Source organism: Hydra vulgaris, chromosome 09 (genome assembly GCF_038396675.1).
Source record: "Hydra vulgaris chromosome 09, alternate assembly HydraT2T_AEP".
NCBI classification, from domain to species: Eukaryota; Metazoa; Cnidaria; class Hydrozoa; order Anthoathecata; family Hydridae; genus Hydra; species Hydra vulgaris.
In genome coordinates, this window is record NC_088928.1 from 32,471,155 (window position 1) to 32,495,000 (window position 23,846).

General features: G+C 25.7%; 1 protein-coding gene across 1 annotated transcript in view; it reads right to left on the reverse strand.

The window, feature by feature from the left end:
- Positions 1-23,846, reverse strand: part of LOC100199781 (dynein regulatory complex subunit 2) — a 54,102-nt gene that overhangs the window by 12,023 nt on the left and 18,233 nt on the right. The window contains exons 9-21 of the mRNA XM_065805400.1: positions 22,279-22,334; positions 21,459-21,522; positions 21,259-21,368; positions 20,271-20,352; positions 19,974-20,046; positions 19,682-19,745; positions 18,455-18,565; positions 15,449-15,520; positions 15,234-15,369; positions 13,004-13,135; positions 11,232-11,294; positions 10,331-10,406; positions 9,719-9,798 (exon numbers count right to left, since the gene is read on the reverse strand). Coding sequence (XP_065661472.1) covers positions 9,719-9,798; positions 10,331-10,406; positions 11,232-11,294; positions 13,004-13,135; positions 15,234-15,369; positions 15,449-15,520; positions 18,455-18,565; positions 19,682-19,745; positions 19,974-20,046; positions 20,271-20,352; positions 21,259-21,368; positions 21,459-21,522; positions 22,279-22,334 — 1,119 coding nt within the window. The remainder of the gene's footprint in view (positions 1-9,718; positions 9,799-10,330; positions 10,407-11,231; positions 11,295-13,003; positions 13,136-15,233; positions 15,370-15,448; positions 15,521-18,454; positions 18,566-19,681; positions 19,746-19,973; positions 20,047-20,270; positions 20,353-21,258; positions 21,369-21,458; positions 21,523-22,278; positions 22,335-23,846) is intronic.

Genomic DNA, 23,846 nt, shown 5'->3' on the forward strand with positions numbered 1-23,846 from the left:
TCTCAGGCGATAATTTGTAACATTTTAGCGCAAAATTCAGTAAAGGAACTACTCAACAAATTAGGAGATGGCTATTTTTCTATTGCTACCGACGCTTCCAACCGCAAAGAAATAAAAAATTTTCCTATTATAATTAGATATTTTTCAGTGCATGTAAATTAACTAATTATTAATCATAATTAAGTCATTAATATTTTTGACTGTAAAATTGTTAGATTTTGCTAATTTACCGGGTGAAACGTCAGCCATTATATTCAAATATTTGAGAAATTGTTTACAAAACAATAATCTTGATCCAACAAAATTAGTAGCCTTCAGTGCAGACAATGTTAATGTGAATTTTGGTGGTGCTAATTCACAATGGCAGAATAATATTTTTGCCAAATTAAAAACCTTGAATTCTAAATTAATTGCTGTTGGTTATCTGGCCCATATATGCCATAATGCGGCGAAAAAAGCATGTGAAAGATTATCACTAGACATTAAAAAGATATTATTTAAAATTTTAAGCTATTTTAATGGGTCGACATTGCGTCATGAAAAGTTCAAGGAATTTTGTGAATTCGTTGAAATTGAATATGTTACTTTTCCAACACGTTCACGTACTTGGTGGCTAAGCATGCTAAAGCGTGTACACGAAATAAATGTGAAAGTAGAAAAACAACTAAAAAAAAGTACTCCTCAATTTTTATTTTGAACCAAGTAATAATTTTAATACAATAATATAAGAAGATCAAACATAAAAATAATTAATTATTCCCGTGGGAATCTAATAAAATTTCGAGCTTTTGCTTTAGTGGTACCCATAAGCTTGCGCACAGAATAAGAATCAAAACAATTTGATGCTTTTTTAAATGATATTTTAATATCTTTAATGTTTCTGCAAAGTTTTTTTGATTTTTTCATTTTTCTTTTAACAATACCCCAGTACTTTTCAATAACTCTCAATTCTGGGCAGTTTGGAGGATTTTCTGTTTTAGGCACAAATTTCACATTATTCTTTTTATACCATTTTATAGCTAGTTTACAATAATGAATTGATGCTAAATCAGGCCAGAACACAGGTCTGTTATTGTGTGATTTAATAAGAGATAAAAGGCATTTTTGTAAACATTTTCTAACATATATTTGACCAGAAAGTGTGGACTGAGAATTATAAGGTGCTAATTTTTTGCCACAACTGCAAATAGCTTGCTAAATCAAAGCTTTTTTTAGCAAAATTGTCATGTTTTATGTATTTAAATTTCTTATCTGCTTTTCCTCTATATTTGGCAATATAATAAACAGCACCAGGAATTTGTTGATGATCGTACTTAATATAAGTTTCATCGTCATCAATAATACAGAAATTTTTAGAAATAATATTGTCATACAACTTTCTGCTGCGGGTTCTTGCACTTTTTTGTTGAGTTTCAGAACGGTTGGGCACTTTTTGTGCTTTGAAAGAATGAAAACCATGTTTGTTTCTAACTTTTGCAACAAAACTATGAGAAAATCCATATATTTTTGCTTGCTGCCTTAGTAAAAGGTTTGGGTTATTCTTAAAACTGTTAACCAGTTTTCTAACTAGTTTTATATCTTTAAAATCTTCCTTTCTTCCACCACCAGATTTGCGTTTGATTGATTTTGTTTGAGAAAAATGTTGAATAACACTACTAATGGTGTATGAATGTATTTGCAATTATTTTGCTTTTGAATTGTAGCTACTATTAGGATTTTGTAAATATTTATGCATAATCTTTTCTCTTACGTCTTCTTCTTTTGTCATTTTTAAAACTAATTTCAGGTTAAATCCAAAAACTAACATTTGGAAAACTTATTTAACAATGATTCAAGCGAAATTTATTTCCTGTTTTTTCATAGTGTCTTGCAATTATTTCAGCAGACTATATTGACTCTTTTTTTGGAAAAGGAAGATCTACTATTACTAGAAATGATAGATGCTGTTACTACTTTCAAAGAAAAGGTGAAAAAAAGAATTCAGCAAAACTTTTTTGGTGCCATTACAGTATCTAAAATACTAGATTTAGATGATCCTTATTTGGCCAATCAACTTAAAAGTGAATTCATCAACTTTTATACAATGGCGAATAATTATATTGATAAGTGGTTCTGCTCAGATAATTATCCTTGTTCAACAGATTGGTTGATGTTAAAAGCTAATAATAAATATGAAAAAATTCAAAAGTTGGCTGAGTATTTATTGCCAGATATTGCCATGAAAGATTCTTTGTTTGATGAAACAAATGAGTTAAACTCATTAATGGAAGCTTCTTCTGATAAATTAAAGAATTTGCCGATTGATAAAAAATGGTCTACTTTGTTTCGAAGCAAAAAATTTGTTGATTTGAAAACTCTATTAAGCGTAATATTATCAATTCCTACATCAAATGTGGCTGTGGAAAAAGTATTTTCCTTGTGCAAAAAGCAGTGGACAGACAATCGAAATCGATTGAATGTTAAAACCGTGAAATGCTTGCTTCAAATTAAAATAAATCATTCTTTATTGTGTGGTGAAATGTATAAAAAGATTTTAGGTGACGAAAATTTGCTGAATCAGATATTGTCTAACAGTAAATATGTGTGAATTTGATGTTTCATTATAGTATTATAGTAGTAGTTTATGGTAATAAACGTTATTTTGAAAATTGCTACTTTTTTTAAAATGTCCTGATTTTGGACCAAAGGTATCTGGGTTCCCTATATATACTGATGTTACAGATAAAAAAAACTAGATAAACAAAGACTTGAATGAATGTATTTTAGAATGAACTCTGTTAGTGACAGAAGATGATAGCTCATTTCAGCAACAACCATGGTAATATTTGTAGGAAAAAAAAAAGCAATACTGCAACAATAAGACAGAAGTTCAATAGTTAGTCAATCTATGGTTACAATTCATAGTTGTAATTAGGATGCAATTAAAAAGAGTAAAAGATTCCATACCTGCAATCCAAGAAGGATATTTGATAGCAGAGAGACAATCCAAGAATGATATTTTATAGCAGAGAGACAAAAATAAACAGTAGGTAGTAGTTTAGATTAAGGTGAAAACTTTTTTCAGACTAAAGTGGAAACTTATAGGATTTAAGGGTGGCACACTGTCTCAAAGTACTTTTTTTTTAAAACCTTTTTTGCAATGTGCCACCCTTAAACATTATTGAATTTAATTTTTTTTCTATGTATATTCTCTCAATGACTAATACATATATAAAAAAAATTAGACACTCTTTCCATATATATATTTTTAACTTAAAAAAATTTGCTAAAAAAGATTAAGAACTGATTTATTTGAATTTAATGAACATTTAATGAACAGTATTTCTATACAGTAAGTTGTTTCCATAACAGTGATTTGATTTCATTGTACATATGTAATAACCATGCTCAACTTTCAACATAAGATTGACCAAAACTTTAACATTGGTAAAGTATTGAGTTTGTTACTATAAATTTGCAGAGTTATAATTACTGGTTCTTGCATGATATTTAACGAAGTATGTTTTAAAAATTTTTTTAAAATATATAAATTTATGTTATTACAACCCAATCACATGAAACAAAATGTAAAATGAAAAGTATACCAAAGATACATGTAAAAATAAGAAACATAGGAAAGAAATATACTTAGTTGAAAAAATTCGGAAGACATTACCACCTGTTTAATTTTCAACTGTAGAAGAAATAATCCAGCATTATTTTTGCAAACAAGAGTCCAAACTATCTGTTTCTCTTAAAACTTAGTTCAAAACTTGTGAAATACAATGCTTTTTTTGGGTAATATTGTTTATTAAATTTTGATGTAAATAAATTATCTAGTTATCTAATCAATATTAATTTTAGGAAAGAAGTTAAGGCTCTAGTAATGAAATATAAAAAGATGCAATCCCTTAAAAGCAGATTAACAACAGGACAATCAAGAATAAAGAGATCTACTTAATAGAATCTAAAAAGGTATTTTAGTTAGGGTATGACATGCAGTCATGGAAGAGATGCAGTTCAAAGCAGTTTATAATCTAATAGAATCTTTTAGCTTCCTTCATTATATACAGTGCAAATGTTTTGATACTACTTCAACACTGAAAAGCACCAAGGAACTATAACAAGAATGGCAAATAAGCTTGTGCGGTCACTACTTCTCTGATTCTCAGACAATTAGCTTTTTAAACACCTAAAATCAGTCTAAAACAATCTTGAAAAAGACACAGTTCCATTAATGAGGATTCAAACTCAAACAGGAACTTGGATAAGTAAACAACATTTAAAAAAAATAAATAAATAAGGAAACAGCATCAAAAAAGTCAATAAAGAGTTTTTTCACTATACTTTGCACAAGATCAACCTTCATTTCTCTTGTAACTAAGCAATCTTGGCTCATCTTTGATAAGATTGGCTTAGAATCCTTTCACAGTTCTGAAAGTTTCAGAATTTTTTATCTTGAGCTTGAAATTATTATTAATTCCTTTGGTGTGTTTAATGACTCATCAGAAAGGGCAATTAAATTAGTTGAATAACTGGCTGGAAAATCAACCAAAGAAAAAAAAAGACATGATTTGTTCTTGCTTAACCATGTTTACAAAAGTAATAAGCATTTTATAAGTAAATAATAAGTTTCTTCACTAAGTTTAATATCTAAAATAATATAAATATTTCAATAGCTTATTTATAATTTGAATAAACTGGCTAGATTTTGTAATAAAAAACAGCAACATAGAAGTAGATAAATTTTTTTTTTGTCTACTTTATTACTTTATTCAAAACCTTTTTCAGTGTTGAGAAATAAAATATATAAAAGATGAATTTTTTATATTTGTGAGAATTCATATTTAGAAAAAAAAATTTAATTCAGAAAAAATTTAATGTTCAAGGGTGGCACATATGGGGTTGAAAAATGTCAAAAAGGGTAAAAAAAAAAATGTACTTTGGGGTGGCATACTACCCTTAAAAAAAATCTTATATATAAAACAAGAATCTGGCCAGCTTAAAAGCTTCAGCTCTTTTCTGAAAAAACTATCACCTTTATAAGGTGATAGTTTTAAAACAACCATCAACTCAAGTACTTAGACAAAGAAAAAATTACTAAAGAGTCCTAGCCTAATTTTTTAAAGGAAAATGAGAACAACAATGAAGTGAAAGTGAAAGTACGTAGAAGAATAGCTAGAAAAATTTAAACCTGATTTCATAACAGATAGTAGAATTGAAACATAAATACATGTCTAGGTTAAGCACAAAACTATTGAAGTCTTTGCAAATAGAAGAACAGCAATCAACACTATAACTTGAAGACAAAATAGCTGAACTTAAATTAGTCTCACAGAGGGCAAGTAGAGTAAATTTTGTAAAAGATAAGATTCTATAGAAAAAAAATTTCAAAAACTATGAATATTTAAGAAAGAATTTTTGTTTAAATTTAATATTTTTCATTAAATTCCAGTGTTAAACTAACAACCTGATATTTGCATTGTTAAAAACTTCAACAGCATAAGACACTTCACTGATTTGTTTTTCAATAGCATGAACTTTTGCCCAAACTTCCTTTAGTTGATTTGCATACATTTTTCTACTTTCAACAATATTTGCATTCAAATTTTTCTAAAAATAAGAACTATTTTTGACTTTGTTTTTTCATACAGGTTATTCCATGTCATCAGGGGCGGATTATAACTGAGGTGAAAAAACTCATTTTTTTACTTGAAGTATCTAAAATCATGTGCCATTGGAAAAAAAGAACAAGAAAGCAAGAATAATTTTCGTAATAATATATTTTCCTTTTAATACATAACAGTTACAAAACTCTCTAACAGCCATGAGTTGACTCAGTTGAGAGTTGAAATTTGCAGCAGTGACTTCTGAGATGACAGATGTTTTTTACAATGGCAAAACAAAATACAAACAAAAATTAATGAAAGTATTAGAATGAGAAAAATGAAAATGTAATAAAATATAGCAAAAACATTTGCTAAAAAATCTTTTTTGTACTAAAAAGTAGGAAATAAACTTTTTTAATTTAAATTTAATAGTTCAATAAACTAAATTTTGACAACTGATTGACAGGTATGTTTCTATACAAATCTTCTGCAGACCTGTCAATCTTTAGTTTACTAAACTATTAAATTTAAATTTAAAAGTTTATTTTCTACTTTTTAGTACAAAAAAGATTATATTTTTTAGCAAATGTTTTTGCTATATTTTATTTTCTACTTTTTAGTCTTTACAAAAAGTTACGATATTTAGGATTGCGTTTGTTAAGACAGTTGTAATTAAATCAAGCTTTTTATCCTTATCAAAGAAACAGAGTATTTTTTTTTATCCATTTATTTAACCTTAAAATCAAAAATTACAAATTTAGTTATAATTTATAAAGTTAAGTTTGGTGTCACTCATGTAGTTAAAAACTAGTCAATGGAGTGACACCTGAATAAAATAAAGAAATAAAATTAAAAAATATTAAAACAAGTAAATAATAAAGTAAACTACATTAATACAAATAATAAAAAAAGAAGTAATAGGAACATTAATATTAAAAAAGTTGGAATCAGAACAAAAATATAAAGGAGTAAGGCTCAGAAAAATGAAAAAAAGAGAGAAAATGAACAGATGAGATAAGTGAGAAAAAAATGTAAGAGAAAACAAAAATTTTAATCACATAAGTTCAGAAGGACAGAGTGAGAGAAAAAAGTATTTGCAGAAAAATATAAAAAATAAAGGCAAACTTAAATAAAAAAAATATATACCTACACTACTACATACAATACTAAAGCTGATATTACGCATTACATAGATGAGTTAAACAAAAGTAAATATCAAGATATAGAAAAAGTGTTTCCGGATTAAAGGAGCAGAATATTTTTTCTTTTAAAGGATAAATATCTTTTATTCAAGAATATAATAGCATTAAGTACAAATATTTCATTTGCATTGCCACCCTTGTCATCCCACATTGTAGTATATTTTTATATTAATATTAAACAAAATTATGTTGTAAGTTACTTTTTCAATTTTATTGAAAAAAAAATTTTTTTCAAAAAAAATTGTTTAAAAAAGATTAAAAAAAAACACAAAACCCAGGAAAAAAAGTTTTATAGAATTTCTATAAACTTTTGGAACATATGTTCAATAGAAATTCTATAGAATTCTATAGAATTTCTATAGAATCTCTGCTAATTTCTATAGAAATTCCAATAGAACTTTTTTTTCTACTTTTTATTTTATAGAAAAAAAAGTTTTATAGCAATTTCTATAGAAATTAATAGACATTCTATAGAAATTTTATAGCATTTCTATATAATTTATATAGGCCATATGTTTCAAAAGTTTATAGAAATTCTATAGAACTTTTTTTCCTGGGAACCCACAAGCAATCTTAGCCAATTTTAAAGATGAAATGATGTACTTATAAAAGAGAACAAATTATATATAAAAAAAAAAAAATTACTAACCCACAAGCAATATAAGCCTATTTAAAAAAAAAAAGATTTGTAATGAATAAAGATTACTTTAAAAACAAACTCGCTAGCTTTTTTAGTAGCTTATTTCTATATAAAAGGTTAGTTTTTTGTACGCCAAAGACAACAAAGGAAGTTGAGAAAGAGTTCATATCAAGTGAAAGAAAAGATTATTAAGATACATAAAAAGACAGATTAAGTAAAACAGATAAATGAAAAGAAAAGTATTTTTATTGGTGCTACTTTTTGTTAACATTTATTGTTGTTAGTTTACTTTATTACATTAAATGTTTTGTTTATTTTTTTGTAAGTTTTTGTTTGTTGTAAGTTCTTTTGTTATGTAAAGTGTTTTTTTTTTGTTTCAATTTATATTTTATTTATTTGTTTATTATTTTTGCAATGTACTTTGGTTATTATATTACAACAATTATGATTCTTATATTTACTAAGTCTAAACTTTTTAACAATAGTTATTTTTATGTCATTGTTAGTTGTTACGTTTTGTCAGTTTATTGTTGTTTGAAACTGTAACTATGTATGTATAGCAATTTTTGTTGTTGTTGTTATTACTCTTATTCTCGTTATTAACTATTTATTTAATATTGCTATTATGTATATGTTGTATTTATTATTATTATATGTATGTGTTGTAATTATTATTATTTGGTGTTAAATTACTCTTATTAAATGAATATCTTTAATTATGTATAATATATAGTATTATTATTGTTATTACTATTTTCAATCTTATCTATTATTATATTATTGTCATTAATATCAAATGTTCACTTCAGATTATTACTATTTATAAATTTCCTTGAATTGTAACAACTTTTGTATTCAGAAATATATATTGATTATTTCTGTCTGTAGGCTGTGTATTGTAATTGTACAATGTCTGAAAGAAAGTATGAGACTGGAACTGTGAAACCAAAATAAAGCTCTGGATAAAGAGGCCAGAGAAAAAAGAGTAGCATGCTCATGTTAAATTGGAAACTTTTTTCCATTGTGCAACAGTTCAGAAGCAGAAAAGTAAAAGTCCAGAACCAGAAAGTCAGGGTTAATGTAAAACCAGAAAAGTTTAAAGATTGAGAGTTAATCTTGAACCGGCTACAGCTGAAGCAGACATTGACACTGAACATGTACAAGAAAAAAAGTAGTAGACCTGCCAAGTGTTTATGAAAATGATCTGGATTTATGGAAAACAGTTTCATCAAACATGCAATCTAATTTTATCAGAACCGGTGGATTCTTCTTCATTATTCACTTGACATCATAAATTAACTGGTGAGAATTCTCATACCTCGCTTTGCTACTCACCATCAAATGGATATGTTTGTTGTTTCAAGTGTAAGCTTTTATTATCAGATATGAAAAATAATTATCTTTTTACACAAGGGTTTAATCATTGGAAAAATGGATAGATTGATGTCAAGCTACAAAAAGTCATTTATCGGCTTGTTCAGCATTTGCACAGCAATGACAAGGTGTGCTTGGTTGTGTTAATAAGGAATAGGTGAAAACAATCTTAAACGAATCTAAGTATTGGTTATCAGCTTTTTGGCGGACTATGGATGTGGTAGAATTTTTAGCTGAGTGTGGCTTTGTGGACATAAAGAGAAATTTGGTTCAGTACACAATGGTAACTTTATGGGCATTCTTGAGTTATTAGCTCTTAATGATCCTTTTTTGGCTGCACATATTAATAAGCATGGCAACCCAAATTGTGGCAAAACCTCATACGTATCTTCTACTGCATGTGATCAACTTATTAATTTGATTGGTCAAAAAGTACTTTTGCTTATTGTTGATGAAATACAAAAAGCAAAGTACTATAGTGTGTCAATTGATTCAACACTTGACTTATCACACATCAACCAGTTGTCTGTGACAATTTGTTATGTAAAAAAAGGTGAACCAATTGAGCGTTTTTTGACATTCATTAAGTTTAAAAGTCACACTGGAAATGGAATATCAAATGCATTACTGAAGTTCTTAGAGAAAAATAATATTGGCAACTGTCATAGTCAAATAATGCATCAAATATGTCTGCAACAATAAAACATTCGTGTTTGAATCAATACCTTGCAATACTTATATAAAAAATACTCTCAATATAAATTTTTTAAATAATATAGTAAATAATATAAATACATTTAAATAACTAAAATAAAATTTTTTTAAAAACTAAATAATATTAAGGTGTTATTTTTATTTAAATAATGTTTTAAAAATATATATTTTTAAGTAATAAAATATATAATGTTTAATACTTGTACTGCAACCATTTCAGGGATCACTCTCTTTTTCTTTTCCACTGTTACTTCTAACATTTTCTTCAAATCCTTTTTTTCTATAAAAACAAATTAACAGAGTAAACAACTCACTGTATTCAATTCATTTAATTCATCACCTAATTCTTCGACTAAAATGAAAAACTAAAATTACTACTAAATTTTTTATGTAAAAAATTTCTCAATAAATTTTAATAACTTTAAAACATTATTAGTTTAAAACATTGTTATATTAAAAGATCAAGATTTATTATAAAATTTTTAGTTTAACTGTTCCAGATTATTTTTTTATTCTTTCTTTTCATCTTTCAAATAGTTTTTATGCTAGTCTAGGTTCGTGTTTCAGAGTTATAGGATTAGGAGAGGATTATAACCACAACTAAAGTAGCCTTCTCATCTACAGAGGCCCTCTCGGCCTCGGGGAGGTAAAGTAACATAAAAAAAAATAATTCTTAACAAAAAAAAAGTAACTTTTCTTAAAAAAAACTATTATGTACTTATAAATAGTTGTAAAAATTTATATGAAATATCTGTAAGTAAAAAAATCTCCAATAAAATTTACTATAAACATAAAAATATGGAAAAACACACCAATCAATTGATTTTTTAGATGATCAAGCTCAATAGTAACTTTTGAAAACTTATTTTGAAATTCAACATAGCTTGGCTGAAATAAAACGTGCCGATTAAAATGAATATTATATATATCACATATCCAGGGTCAGATTTACCAAAAGGCCAATTAGGTTGCAGCCTAGGACTCCAGAATTTCAGGGGCCCTGAAATGCATTTAAAAAATGTTTGCTAGAGTTATTTGAGAGTAATTTAAAAATAATACTTTCATGATTGTAACTATTGCTACACAACAATTTCCTCTGGACAATTATTAGCATTTTGTTAATAATTATCCAGAGGGAATTATTTTGTAGCATTCATCATTACAATCATGAAAGTAACATTTTTTAATAACTCCAAAAAAATCATTACCGATTTCAACAAAATCATAAATGATTGCAAAACTAAATCCTTTGTAGATTAAATCTGCACGATGGAACTCTAGAACAAATTTATATAAAAGTCATAGCGCTAAACTAAAGAATTAAAGATACAAAAGTAAACAACAAATAGTTCAATGCTATATATACTATATAATGGCTTTTCATTAAAAATATTTTTGAGTAAACCTGGCCCTGCATATACCTTTATTCACAATATATATATATATATATATATATATATATATATATATATATATATATATATATATATATATATATATATATACATATATATATATATACATATATACATATATACACACATATATCTAGTCATATATATATATATATATATATATATATATATATATATATATATATATATATATACATACATATACATATATATACATATATATAATCACACACACACGCACATGCACACACGCACAAACACGCACACACAAACATACAAACAATAAAAAGTAATATACCATGGCTTGATCAAATTCATCTTTCTTTTCAGCAAGTTCTTTTAATAACATAGATGTATTTAGCTATTTTTAAATAAAAAAAGAAATGCAGTTGCAAGTAAAACTTTCAATAATTTAATCTACACATTAAGTCAGTATTGTGCAATTGCTTGCATCTTTTTAAAATTTTTCCATATTATTAACACAGGCCAATAATGTGTAATTGCTTGCATATTTCTTCAACTTTATCATGTTACTAACACATTAAGCCAGTATATTAAAATATTTAAAAAAATGATACAAGTATTATAGAATTGTAAAATAAAGTTAGTTAAATAAATACAAAAATGTTAAAATAAAAAACAAGCATGCTTGATTAAAAAAAATTAATAAGTTGATTGATAAAAAAAAAAAAAAGGCACACAAAGCTTTTGCTTGCTTTTGCTAAGAGGTGAATAAAAAGATTTTGAAAAATACGTACTTTTGATTGATAAGCATTATCAGCAATGTAAACTAATCTTCCTCAAACAATCTACCTCTAGTAAAGAATGCTGATTACTTTTTAGATTTAGAAAGGTTTTTTTTCAAGTTTTGTTAAAGAATATTGGAAAAAAAAAACTCTAATAAATAAAATATAGCAAAAATAATTGCTGTTATTACATACACAGCACTACAGGAATATAATGATGACGTAACAAATAAAGATTTTTGGACAAGTTACTTGATGAAAAGTTCTGGTAAAGTGAAAGAAAAGATAGAAATAAAATATGACATATTTTAGCACAGTAAAATTGTTTTTCTTTTTAAACTCCATTAAATATAAGTAATGTTTTTAGTGTTTTAGCGACATTTCTTGAAGTACGTAAAGTTATAATAAGTTGTAAAATATCTAAAACAGCATCGTACTAACTAATTTTTCTTTTTTTTTTTGTGGTGATATTTTGGTCTAATTTGTATAGATCGTCATCAAACATAAAATGCCAATTTAAAAACCGTAACAAAATAAAATTTAAAAATCATAAAGAAGCCATGACAAAGACAACGTTAATAAAAACTGTTTTTTTTTTTTTATGATTTTCTTAAATAGTGGTCTCCAACTATTTGAAGCAACTTTTACCCCTTTATCCCTGTTAAGCAGTACCGGGGATTGTTTAAACTCCTGAGATGTTTTCGCATAGTTAATTTTAAGCAATTCACTTATTTTCCTATCGTGATAGTTGTTAATTATAGATAAAGTTTTTGGATGCAGCCAGTTGAATATCCCATGGCATTCTTTGCAATGCTCAGTTGCTCCAGAAGCATGCCAATTGCCATTCATGCTATTAGTTTGGTGTTCTATGCTTCTTTGCAAAATTCTCTTTTTTGTTTCCCTAATATAAATTCCCCCACACAAACACGTAAGCTTGTACACCCCAGGGTAATGTAATGTTTTAAAATTTATGATGTGTTATACAAATTCATTTAAAGAGATTTTTTTAAAGAAAATAATTAAAATCAATTTTTAAAATGATTTTACAAATTAAAACAATTATAAAAATTATGAAACTTTGAGCCAATGGAATTTGTCAATGTTTAAAAAAAAAACTGTTAAAATGTAACTAATAGTAAACAGTAAATGAAATTGTAAGCAAGCAATGATAGTTAAATGATGTTTAATAACAAATTATATTATTCGTTATTAACTTTCATAAACAATATTTTCTTTTGGGGTGATAAAAACTTTAACACATAATAACTAAAATGAATGCAAATTAAAAGTTTAATATGAAGAATAAAATAATTTAAGTTATTACTGATTTTAATCTTATTTTTTCTGTTAAGTGTGAATACATCTTCAGATAATTTTCTTTGAGATAAATCAACTCTTCTTTTTTTTCTTTAATTTTTTTTTCTGCTTCTTTGAACTCAAAACACAATAAAATACCCTAAAAAAAAAAAGAAAACTTATATTATTTAACTTATATACTTATATTAATTTCTTTATTTCAGTTAACTGAACAATTTATTAAAAAAAGAAAAAAATCAAATCAAATTGAGGTTAAAGTGTTTGAAGTTTTTAGAAGTTAAAGGACAGAGGCTCAATGCCTGTGCTGACCCTAAAAAGGATATAAGTGAGAAGTAACAGTAAAAACCACCTCAATGCATAATCTTTTATGATTCTCTGTGACAAGATATTAGAACTGTTATTTTTATGAACCTTCTTAAATGTAGCACTTTCTTAATGTAGCACTTTCTTAGAAAAGCTTAATAACCGAAAAATTAATAAGGTTTTACTATTTTATTTCTAACTTTTATTTTATGAAATTTTTTTTTTATACATACTATACCTCCTGCATTTTTCTTTACACTTAATTCTTTTTAATACCTTCATGCCATTTCTCTATTATACTTTTACATAATAATATATATTTTAGTTTATTAAGATTCAATTAATAAAAGCCAGTAAAACAGCTTTATGACATCAGTTAAGATATTGTATGTCTCAGCATGTTGTGAGAATCAAAAATTTAGGATTTTTTATGTCTCAGCATGTTGTGAGAATCAAAAATTTAAGATTTTTTATGTCTCAGCATGTTGTGAAAATCAAAAATTTAAGATTTTGTATGTCTCAGCATGTTGTGAAAATCAAAACAATGAAATTTGTACAAAATGCCTTAAAAGCAATAAAAGTAGAGTCATTGATGTACTTTAATTTTTATTATATATTGTAATAAAAAATATATTTATATATAAAAGCATTTAATAACCAATACTAGAAATAAGTCCTAAATTAAGTCTGAGTTAAACTAAATTTTTAAATTTTGTTCCTATTCTCTACTATTCATTTACATTTTAACATTTTTTTTGTTAAAATGTAAAAGAGCTTACCCTAGAAGAAATTAGCCCTAAAATCATATAATATATGTGCTAGATAATTTACAAAAAATATATAAATCACTATTATATAAAATACCACACTTATAAAAAAAAAATTAGTTAGCCAGAACAGTATTTTTCAAAGTTGATAGAGCTAACTTTAATTTTGAAGCTCTTGATATTTTTAGCATTTATGACATCAGACGGCAAGTTATTCCAAATACTAACAACTGAGTGAGAAAGAGTATTCACAGACATCGAGTTTACACTTTAGTTAGCATAATTTGATTTGTGACCTGGAGTGTAAATAAGGATTAAATATCCAAATTACACTTTAGTTAGCGTAATTTGAATTTGTGACCTCGAGTGTAATTAAGGTTTAAATATTCAAAAATGTTTGATGCACGGACATAGTATGTTCTTAGCCAAAATGTGCGTATTAAAAAGTAAATGGACAGTGATAGCCTGATAATGACAAAGAAGTCATCACTGGTGTAACTAATTATGTCAGAAATAAAAAAAAACTGAATTGAACTTCAAATAAAACTTGACCATCAAGAAATCATCCCTTATCAAGAAAAAAGCGGCTGCTTTAAAGCCATCAAAGTTAAGCCCAAATATTTACATTACTTTTTAAAGGTCTTAAAATTATTCCTACTACAGTTAAACTAAAAATTTTTGAGAGTAAAAACTTGATAAAAGTAAATTTTTATTGTAAAGTTAAAGATATACAACAAACAAAAGTGTAAATTTTGATTTCAAATTTCAAATGCAAAAGCAAAGACAGTAATTCTTATTCTGTCTACTAAATTGCAAAAGCAAAGCCAGCGAACCTTACTCTGTCTACTAAAACTTTTTCTTTTAATTGAATTGAATTTGATTGCGCTCTAGAAAGTATTACTTATCAAGTTCGGTTACATGACTATTTTGAAAATCTTCACATGGTCATTGTGTTTCCGATAAATATTAAATGCAGCTTTTTAAGTTTTTTCTTAACTGCCTAATTTGATGTTAATTGTGTTCCTTCTGTTTCCAGAAAGTACTGGGTTAATACCATCTTGTTTGAAGTATTAAAAATTTATTATATATGTCTACTTTGAGCAACCATAATTTAACTAAAGTTTAGTATAAAAGTTTATAAAAAAAAATTTGTAGAAAAGAATATACTTCTTCACTTTGTTTATGACACTGATCTTTTCCTGTATCAATTAATAGTGCTGCATCTTTCACATATTCAGTAAATTCATTGATATAATCCTCTCCCTCTTTGCTTAATGTACTATGTTGAGTTTGAAGAATCTGTCTACAATGTAAATATAACTGTTTCAAAGATATAACTAAACATTTAACAAAAATAAAAAGATTATGTATAAAAAAGTTGCCTCTGCTTTCTTTCCAATACTAATCTTTGCTGAAGACTTTGAAATTCTTTATTTAGCAATGTGGTAGCTATGCTGATTGAATAAAAATAAACCATCGAAACAACTTTTTAGTATGATTATTCAGGTTCAGTCAGGGAATATATACATAAAAAGAACACTTTATCTATTTATTTTTTTTGTGTGAAAATGTTTCTAAATTAAAATTACAAATAAATTAGACATGCATTAGAGTATTTCCAAAAAAAAATATTTTTAATTATAGTAACATTTTATTTTCGTATTAAATGTTGCAATAGACTATTTATTGATCATTATTGAAGTAAAAAGGATAAAGATCTTTTTGCTTTTTTGAAAAGTCAAAAAAAACTTTCCATTGCTTTGCCTTATTTTACTAAATGTTTTACTTTTTTCATATTTTAACTTGTTTCATACCTTACTTTGTTTAAATGTTTTACTCTTATATTTTATCTACTTTTCATACAATACTTTTTTTAAATGTTTTACTTTTTTCATAATTTATCTACTTTTCATACCTTACTTTTTTTTAATGTTTTAATTTTTTCATAATTTATCTACTTTTCATACATTACTTTTTTTTAAATATTTTACTTTTTTATATTTTATTTACTTTTCATACCTTATTTTTTTAAATGTTTTACTTTTTTCATAATTTATCTACTTTTCATACCTCACTTTTAACATTTGAGTTGAATAAATAGTTATCTAAGAAAATGAATTTACTTAGTAACTTTTTTTATTTACTCACAAAAAGTTTTAAGATGAGAAAGCTTTGTGGCATATGACAAAACTCAAATCTGAGCAGGAAAAACATATTATTAAGTGATCTATGTATTGGTATGTGAGTGACCACACATACCTAGTATATGAGTGACTACACATACCTAATACAACATTCTACTATTCTACTCATGCCCCTTGTTATCAAAAATATTCTCTTGTTCCTCTTGTTATAAAAACTGGTGACATCACAAAGTGTTCAACCCTAAAATCTATTTTCTGTTTAATGTCCAATTCCATTCAATGTTCAATTCTGCATTCAACCCTAAAATCTACAATTCAATAGAAAACAAAGAAAAAATGAAAAATAATAAGTAAAGTTGCAAAAAACTCTTGTTGGAGCCTTAGTGACTCCTGTTGGAGCCTTAGTGACTCCTGTTGGAGCCTTAGTGACTCCTGTTGGAGCCTTAGTGACTCCTGTTGGAGCCTTAGTGACTCCTGTTGGAGCCTTAGTGACTCCTGTTGGAGCCTTAGTGACTCCTGTTGGAGCCTTAGAGACTCCTGTTGGAGCCTTAGTGACTCCTGTTGGAGCCTTAGAGACTCCTGTTGGAGCCTTAGTGACTCCTGTTGGAGCCTTAGAGACTCTAGTTGAGCAAAGATTTCCAAAAAATTTTAGACGCATAAACTGCAATAAGAAGGCTTAAATAATTTTAATGTTTTCATTTTATATTTTTTATTTTCTTAAAATTTTCTATTATCATATTTAACAAAAGTACTATATTTATTTCAGTAGCTTACTTTGAATAAATAAATACTTGAATAAATTAATTTAAAATCTAGAATTATTATTTTAAGTTTTTCTGCAAATCTAGAGTTTTATGTAACAAAAATACTTGTTTGTATACAAACCTATGCTTCCCTTTTTTTAAATCTTTAACAAATCTATGTTTCCCTTTTTTAAATCTTTAACAAGTGTAATGAAATCTTTAGGAAAGAACTCAATATTTATGTACAGATCATTAATTGTACAAGTTTATCATTAAGGAATTGATCAAAAAGACTGTGGGACAAAAGTTAAGTTTATTATCAGAATCAAATAAATATTGGGAAGACAAGATAGCCAAGATCTAATTAGGTAAACTCCATAAAGCTATGATTCTTCATACAACTTTTAAACATAAAATATGTTTAAAAGTTGTATGAATAATCATAGCTTTATGGGGTTTACCTAATTAGATCTAATGTGACCTAAAAAGATGTAATGTGAGAGAGTGTTTAACATTTGTAAGTTGAACTCACAAATGTTAAACACTCTCTCACATTACATCACACTATCTCACACAAAAACAAGACTCTATCTCACACAATAAATTTAGTTAAAAAATATTTTATATTATTTTTTTAAGACTCAGGTATGGTACCAGTTAAAAGAAAGACTTAACTGTTAAAAGTGTCACTTCTAAAAAATGAACAGCAGATTATTGCTGATAACAGCAGATTACTGTTACTATCTCATTTATGAAAATAATATATTTCAATCTACCTTAATTCTTTTTAAAACTCAGAAAGCAGATATTTTATTTTAAATAACAACCAGCCTGCCCAAATTCAGAATAAAAAAACTTATTCCAAACTTGGATAGATCATAAATTAGTTGAATCAAGTTTAGGCAAAAAAATTAATTTTTGAGTTAGGAAGTAGTAATATTAAAAAAGTGGAGAAATTTTTTTGCAATGAAATTGTTGGATCTGTTAAACATTGTTGGCCAATATGATATTCTACTTGATATATCAAAATAAACTATGATGGAGGTGGTAGGTCATTAAAGATCTGTTTAAATATATTGATTTATCAAAAAAGAGCAAATGATACATAAGTTTTTAATTCAAGAGATGCATGTTCTCAAACCTTTTAGTACTTGGGTATGAAAAAAACTGATGATTTTGTTGAGTTAATAAAAAAAAACCTGTTTGTTGAGAACTTGGTGAAAATGAACTACTTCTAACACTTGTTAAACCAAACTAAATTAGTTATACATTGTTGAGCACGTTTTGTAAAAATAAGGAGAGCATTTGATTTTTGGGATATTTTTTAAAAAATACTAAAATGGTAATAGCTTTTCTTGCCACTAAATGTGTTAAAAAGTTTGAGGAAACCATGTTGTGACCCTATAAATAGAGTTCTATGTCTATATAAACAGTATCATTAAAAAGGACTGTTTATATAAAAAACAAAATTATAATAATATTAAAAAAAATTTTTTTTTACATGTGATCCTGCAAAATTCGCTCAACAGATGCTTGCAGTTCACCATTTTCACGTTTTAATTTTGCACATTCTATTGACTGATTTGAAAAATCGTCTTTAACTGACCATAAACTAAAATACATTCATTAAAGTTATTCAAAGCAAAAATTGAAATCAGACGAAATCTATGCAATCCTATATAATTATACAGTATAATTGTATAAAGTATTACATAAATACTATTAACTATATTATAGCATCAGAAATAAATCATTAAAAATAAAAGATAATTTATATATTCAGCTTTTATTTTTTTCATAATATTTATTTATAAAATTAACAAGTAATCACTTTAATGAAAATTTCAAGTTTTGAAATTAGGACTATTATTAAATGGGTCTCATTCTTGCAGTTCTTCCAGTTTTTAGAACATGAAAGTTTTTAAAATTTTATTTTAATTTTTTAATTTGACTTCCACTGTAAAGTTTGATTTCTTTGTGGCACTCAGGCTGCAACCACACCAGCACCACCAGATTTAACATATACAAAACTATCACCACAACCTTTACCAGCTTTACCTTTATTACTTTTACCTGCTCAGTATTATGCAACCCACACCATCATTGTTTACTACAATGTTTTTTGGAGCACGTATTTCATTTTTTAATTTACTGTTTTATATATCTATAATATATCTGTTCTGTTATTCTTCTATGTTGTTAAAGAAAGAGGATGACCAGAATCATTACCAACATTGTTATTATTGTTTTTTTCAGGCCTTGAATTATTGTCAACATTATCAATAGTCATAATTTCTGCTTCATGAGTAATATCAGAAATATCTGTATCAGATAGAATCAGTTGACATTTTGCATCTCCATGGTTTTGAAAGAAACACCTGCATCAGTTTTTTATTTAAAATATCAGGTTCTTCCTCTAACTTCCTTCTTCAGGTTCTTCCTCTAATCTGATCTAATGCTTTCAAAATAAGATTCTCACAATTTTACATCAAAAACGCTGTCATTCATTGGTTACAATATCTAAAATATTGTTTATACTACTTTAATTTCTTTTTGTCTGTGTGAATCTACTTGTTATTTTGAAAAACTGATAAATAAAAATTTAAGTCCAGCTCCCTTACTTTTATTTTTTGTAAATACAAATACAAAAAAAATTATTGTAAAAGGTCCCTTACAAGAGAAACTCATTTATACAAAGTAAAAATAACAAAAACAATTAATTTGATACCTTTTTAATGCTTCTTCTGCTTTAATACTTTCTTTTTTTCCAGCACTGAGGGCATTTTCCAGAACTAATTAAAAAACAATGTTCAGTACAAAAAGCATATTGTAATCTTTTTAAAAATAATAACAAATCGATAAATAAATTTCAAATAACAAATTGATAAATTGAAAAAAACATGCAACTAAATTTAGTCATTATTGAAAAAAATCTTAACATTCAACAATTTTAACAAAATATGTAGTGTAAAGCATAAAATCTTTTTTTGAGATCAAAAGTAAACATTAAACATTCCTACGAGTCAAAGTCTTTTCTTTATCTGCTAAAAGCTTTTTCTGCTCACTTTTTGCAGTCTTAATTTGTTCATCCAACTATAAAATAAATAATAAGAATATACAAGCTATATGAGGGATTGACATCAATGGCATGAAAGCCAATCAAAAGATTAGCATGTTTAAATGGGAATACAATCAACAAAAAGATCAGTATGTTTTAAGATCAATAAAGTTAACCAAAAGATAAGCATATTTGAATGGTAACTTTAAAAAATTAAAAAATAAAATAATAAAATCAAGCTAAAAATAAATTCATTGACCGATTGTAATCGATTGCAGAACTCATCTTTTGAAACTTGAAACTCCTCTTTAATTTTTGAAATAGCTGCCAGAGTTGAATTTCTATAATTTATATAAATATAAAAAGAAATTATTTGAATACACTAGTATAAAACTACAACACTGATACAAAGCCTACTTCACTGTGATAAAAAAGGGACAAACTCATAAATTTTTCTTGAATTTTAAAACAGGTTATCGTAGGAAAGACTGATTCATAATAAACTATAACTACATAATATTGCAGGAAAGGCTATTCATAATAAACTATAACTACATAAAATTATTTATAAAAATAAGAAAAATATAAAAGCATTTTTTTAATTTTATTTCTGAAAACACATTAATGAAAATGCAATAACACTTGTATGACTTTATTCCAGTAAAGTTTCTTTAACATCTTTGTTTAAAATTTATATTATCAAAAATAGTTTCATGTTTGTTAAATGAACTAATCAAATCAAAACTTGCACACAAGGTGAGTTGGGCAAGTATGTGTTATTGTTAAATTTAAACAAATAGCACACAAGGTAGGTACAATTTAATTAGCTAACATCAATACTATATATAATACAAAACTTTGTAACTTTACATGTCTCTGTTTCTCATATATGACAGAAATATATGACTTATTTCTTTTCTAGTTATATATTAAATAAAATCTAGTAGAAACTTTGAACATTTAAACTGTTTATTTTTTCATAATGAAAGATGTTTTCTTAATTAACTAGTACCCATCAGAATAAAACAATACAAGTAGCAGAGGTTTGGGTATACTTCCCTTTTTTGTAAAAATAATGGTTGTAACAGATAAATTTTAGAGCAAAATGTATAAGTTTTTAGAAATAGTTTCTCTTGTTTAAAAAATTATTATTCAATAATTTATTAAACAAAAGCTAATTTGATAACATATTTTATATGATTATAGAAATTTTCAAATTTTTTATGTAAAAAAAAGTATCCAAAAACCTTGCTAATGTTAAACTTTCAATTTCTTGAACTTTTTTCTCATAATCAATGTTTTGATGTAATTTATCAGCGTAAAGTTTCTCACAGTTTTCTTGAAGTAACTCTATTAGCTACAGAAAAATAAATTCATATATAATATCAAAAAAAAAATTAAAAAATTTATAAAAAAATTACTTTTATCGAAATTTTGAAAATCTTGCATTTCTTTTATCTTTCATTTCTGCTTCACATGACAGCTGAATATCTCTTGCATCATCAACTTCACTAAAATGATGTAATTGTTTTTTTAAATTAACTTAATGTCATTTAATATACTTACGTATAAAAATAAGAAACCAATCCTTTAATAAATATTTTTAAAAACTTGATGCAATTATGCTATTGTTTTTATTCTATGTATGCATAAAGAAAAAATACTTCATTATGATTTTTAGTAAAAAAAAAAAGGGAAAAATAGTTAACTAAAAGTAAAATTAATCAAGTATAATAAGATCACTTTAAAAGAATTCAAGGAGATAAGACTACTTTAAAAGAATTAAAGGAGATAAGACAATTTTAAAAGAATTGATAAGACCACTCTAAAAAAATTGAAAGAGATTTGTCAAGTTGAACAATAACAAACAAAAAGTGGAAAAAGAGTTTTATTAGATTAAGGTCTAACTATATTTATGCATTTGCATATTTTCTGTAAAATATTTGTAAAAGTAGAAAAGAGCCAATAAAAAAAAACATGATTAAAAAATATTTTGCAATAAACTTGATATAAACAAACAAAGTATTTAGATGCAAAGTAAAAAAATGAAAATTAATTGTAATGTAAAGAATATTTTTAGCATAATGATCATCTAAAAATAATTCGTAAACTAAAAATGAGTTTTGTTCAAATTAAAACTCTTGTCATAGTGAATAAATTTACTACCTTGTCAAGTAGTTACAAAGGAGAAATTGCTCAAGTATACTTAAGATCATAGTTTTTAAAAAGATTTACACATATACAAAATATTGAAACATGATTGATACTTTTTCTTTTTATAGTTTAATACATTTTGATCTTCGATTTTCTTTAAAGTATCATTCTAAAAAAAAAAGCATAAAAATTGTTCTTTGAATTTTCAAAAAAATTCTTAAAAATAACTATAAAGGGTTAAAAAGGTTTATTAAAACTAAATAATTAAGTTAGCTAATATAATAGGAGTATTAAATCTTTAATCAAATGAATACAAACTTTTGCTTTAAAGCTAAAAAATATTTAAACCATAAATATTGACCTTGGGAGTTTTTTTTTTTTTTGCATCAATTAATGTAAGATATTTTTAAACAACATTTATATAAACAGATGGTTTCTTTTTTATATACTTATTGTATAGTGATTTTTCAACTCTCTAAATAACTTCCAGGCCCTGAACAAACTTTAAATTTTTTTTAAAAGAGTAAAATGTTATGTCAAAGCCCCGGATGACATAAAAGTTTAACTGATTTTATTAATGATATTTTTGACATTTTGATTTTTTTGATAACTAATTATTTTACTTAATTACTGTTTTAATTAACATGAAGAGTATTTATCATGCTTAACCAAAAAAATAACTTTCACTTTTATTTCACGATTATTTTTAAGAGCAAAGTGTTATTTCAAAGTGGCTTTGAGATAACATTTTAATCTTAAAAAAGTGTTTTACAATATTTTAAAATTATAAAATATCAACTTGCAATAAAACTTCAAATTAAGTTCAAATGGATTAAAAAGCTCATGTCAAGTAACAAATTATTGGATTAATCAAAATCAAATGTTATTTTTTGATGCAAACCTGTGGATGTTTCTGAATTTTGTGAGCAAATAAGAGTGAAAACCTGGAAACTGACAGGTGACATTGTGGACATTCCTTGTTCTGTAAAGTTGCCAATGTTTAGTGACCATAACAATAGCATATTCAGAACCAGCAAAACGAATCCTAGGCAAAATCAGTTTTTAGCAAAAAGTTAGCTTAAATATTCAACCTATTTTTTACTAATCAAAATATATGCAGAAAACTTGTTGGAAGAACAGAAAAAAAATTAAAAACAAAATAAGAAACCCTGTCAATCATGGGTCAACGTGAAAAAAAATAGTGTAAAGAATGTTTGTATTAAGCAGTTGACCATTGGGAAAAAGTGATCTAAAGCAATGAGTCAAATTTTCAGGTCATAAACTGCAAATAGAAAATCTGCATTAGGATATTGCTAGTTTACAAGCAAAACAACAAGATCAGTGAGCATATATGAATAATTTTTGAACAAAGAGCTTTGTAATTACTTTTTTGTACATTTTATCTTATTAATTGTATAACTAAATGATTTTTTTTTTTAATTAAAAAAAAATAATTTAGTTTATTTTCCTGATCTTTTTTAATAGAAAAAGAAATTGAAATCAATTTTTTAATAGAAAAAGATGAATTGAAATTAATACCTTAATTAAACTTTTGTGCATAGCTGTTTTTATAGTTGCTTACATATAAAGTGTGGTTGCTTATAAATTTTAAAAGCCCTGTAAGTTTGATGTCACATGCCTGTATGCCTGCGTGTAATTTTTAATAGTTTTTGATTAATTT